A 3,207-nucleotide genomic window follows, 5' to 3' on the forward strand; every position below is an offset into this window, starting at 1 on the left:
AGTGTCAAGTCTCAGTTTTCAATATTGAGATTTCAGCTTTAGTCTACAGGACTGAGATCTTCATCTCAGTTGTTCTATCTGACGTTCAAGTTTGTTTACATGAGTCTGAGGTTCCAGATTCCACACTGCGGGTTGCTGTGTCCAGACCTGATGTTACAGTGTGAGCTATGAACTTTGGAATTGTCGTCAGTGAACAGTATCTGATCTAGAGGCTAGATCTACATGTATTACCAGTTGTTGTTTGAGATTGAAGGTCTAGGTGGTCCATTGTACTACATATTATAGCTAAGGTAATATATTATGTGTTTCATAATTATTTTTATGTTTAAAAGAGACCAACTGAATCATATTAGATTACATCTTATTATATATATATCTATTAATATTCATACCATTATTATTATTCATATATCAGTTCATTCGTAAATATATCTTATCTTATCTTATATAATACAGACGTTACTTCAAAAAAGAAGATGATTACGTCCTACGCGTCATGCATTTAGTCATGCATATTAACCAATGACTTAAATTCTGCCAAGTCACTGGTTTTCCTGGCTAGCTCAGGCAACCCATTCCATGCTCTAATAGCACTAGGGAAGAAGGAGTATTTGTACAAATTTGTCCTAGCATATGGGACGAGGAATGTGCCTTTATCTTTGTGTCTTTCAGAGACATTAGATTAAATTCATTATTTTTATTTAAATCATCATACACCTCGTATATTTATGTATAACAGAGTGCGTATGGTGTGACTGTCGGGATGAACTTGGGCCTAAAATATTACAAGTTTTAAAATAATTACAATACATGCACACATTGTAATTTGCATTGATTTAATAAATAGACACATTTGTAATTCAAAATTACTGCAATACATAGACACATGAATATCTAATAATAATTTAGTAATATTATCATACAAAGTCCTGACACCTAATGTGCTATTTTTACTGACTTAGACCTTCCCGCGCCGTTCTAGCTAGGACTATGCAATTTGTCACGTTGATGCATCCGTCTAGTCTCTCAAGGGCTTGGGATAACTTCTCTTGGAACATTTCCCCGCTTACATTTAGGCCAAATGGAAGTCGAGCCCATCGAAAACGACCGAAAGCTGTGATCATTGTCGTTAGCCAACTTGAGGATTCATCCAATCGGATATGCCAATAGGCTTCTTTTATGTCTAGCTTGGAGAATATCTTGGCATTTTTGAATTGTGGTAAGATATCTTCTAGAGTTGGAAGTTTATAGTGTTCTAGCTTGAGGGCTTTGTTCAAGTGTTGTGGGTCAATGCAGATCCTGAGGTTTCCATTTGGTTTCTTGACCAAAGCCATTTGACTGACCCAGTCAGTGGGTTTGTCAACAGGGACAAGTATTTTCCGACTCACCAAAAGCTCGATTTCTTTCTTGACTTTTTCTCTCATAGTATGGGGGCTCTTCCGACACTGGGAGACCACTGGTGCCACTGTTTCGTCAACAGTGAGGTGAGCTTTGCCTAAATCTCCCAGATTGCTTTCTTCACAGTGGACTGGTGCAATGAAATTTTCATTATTGACAGTTATTAGTCCCAAGCATTTGCAAGTCTGTAAACCCAATAAACATTGCAACCCGTTGTCCACAACGGTGAATAGCACCTTTTCTTGCTTGCCTTTTTTCGGATTCGTCATAATGATATCAGTCATGCCCGATGGCTTCAGTTTTGACTGATTCCACATGGTAAGAGTTTGGGATGTTTTTCTGACTTGGCTTTTCCTTACGAATCTCTTGCAAATGATGTTTACGTCTGCTCCCGTGTTCAGTTGAAATCTTACATTCTGGTCGTTGATCAAGAATACCGCTGTCATTTTGTCACTTGGTGCATTCAGTGCATTAAGGGTGTTGAGGTAATCTTCGTTGTCACTCTCAGCGGGATCTTGTATCCTTATTGTGTTTATGCACTTAGCTGCAAAATGGTTTCTTTTTTTTTTTCCATTTAGCACAATCTTGTCCCCATGCTGGACATTTCCTATGTTCATGGGTTTTCCCGCAATACCGGCAGTCTATAATCAAGGTTTTGTTCTGGGGTCTTTAGGTCTTACTTTGTCGACAAGAATGGGTGCTTCGGCATTGTTTAGTTCGTTCAAGCTGTTGTTGGATTGTTCGAAAGCTTGGCAAATACCTATGGTTTTCTTCAGTGTCAGTTCCTCACACCGTAATAATCTTTCTTAAATTTGTCTATTCATTGAGAACACTATTTTGTCTCTCAACAATCTATCTTTGTCCTTGAAATTGCATTTCTCTGCTTGTGTCAGGAAACTGTCGAAGGGGAAGCTTTCTTTTAGATTCCAGAATCAACACCTCGTTGTTTCTGGGGTTGCAGTACTCTTCTAATTTTTTAAGTACAGTCCTAGGGTCGTTGGGTTTTTCATCTTGCTCATACATGAAATGGTCGTGAATCTCAATAGCTCTTAGGCCAGACTTTGGTTTTGGGTCATGTAAACTTCCATAAGCCGTTTCCATTTTCTAAAGTTTTCTGAGATGTTGCCCTCAGTTATATTCAGGTAGGTTGGGGGTTTGAGCAAATTCTTCATCTTTTTGTTACCTTCGATCTAGATTTCGACCTGATTAACAGATTATATTTTTATTCTCTAGTTATTCCGTAATAACTCATTTTTGTTTCTAAAACTGTGTGTTTTGATACTTCGCTGCCACCATGTTAATAAATAGTTGAGTGAACAACTAACAAAAAGTAATAGTAATAGTAAAACACTGCTTTCCTAGCAACCGCCATATTGCATGGAATCATAACGAAACTATAAGACACAAGGGAGACTACTCCGATAAAACATAATAGTTCTTGACCATTAGGATTAATGTTCTTTATGTTCTCATAATTAAATCTGGACATTTTTTAAAACTAAATTTAGCTCAAGTTATTAAGGATCTAAGACTATATCTGTTGGTATTGCATTACTACATTTTAAAAAAAGGACAAGAACATGGCTTGAATATTTCTTCTCCGTGGCAAAAACGCTGAAAGACGTCTCCGAGTTTGTGTGATATAACAATCTCTGTTTGCAATCCTGTTTTTTTCCCTCTCAAATTTAAATGACAAAATAATTATATCTTCTTTTTTTCATTGCTAGGGCGTCTAGTAGAAAAAAATCAATACGAAATATAATTAAATCTGTAAAAAAAAAAATAAGACCTCGTGTAATATGACCAAGT

At 36.8% G+C, this 3,207-nt stretch overlaps 1 protein-coding gene across 1 annotated transcript; it reads right to left on the minus strand.

Moving 5' to 3' along the window:
- Positions 1-950: 950 nt before the first annotated feature.
- LOC129925000 (uncharacterized) lies at positions 951-2,015 on the minus strand. The gene has a single exon (XM_056022800.1). The coding sequence runs from the start codon at positions 2,013-2,015 to the stop codon at positions 951-953; it is 1,065 nt and encodes a 354-aa protein (XP_055878775.1).
- Between the last annotated feature and the right edge of the window lie 1,192 nt (positions 2,016-3,207).

Source organism: Biomphalaria glabrata, chromosome 3, assembly GCF_947242115.1.
Source record: "Biomphalaria glabrata chromosome 3, xgBioGlab47.1, whole genome shotgun sequence".
NCBI classification, from domain to species: domain Eukaryota; kingdom Metazoa; phylum Mollusca; class Gastropoda; family Planorbidae; genus Biomphalaria; species Biomphalaria glabrata.

Bases quoted from the DNA above. Each gene is read 5' to 3' on its own strand.
- LOC129925000 (XM_056022800.1), bottom strand. From the start codon at position 2,015: ATGAACATAGGAAATGTCCAGCATGGGGACAAGATTGTGCTAAATGGA.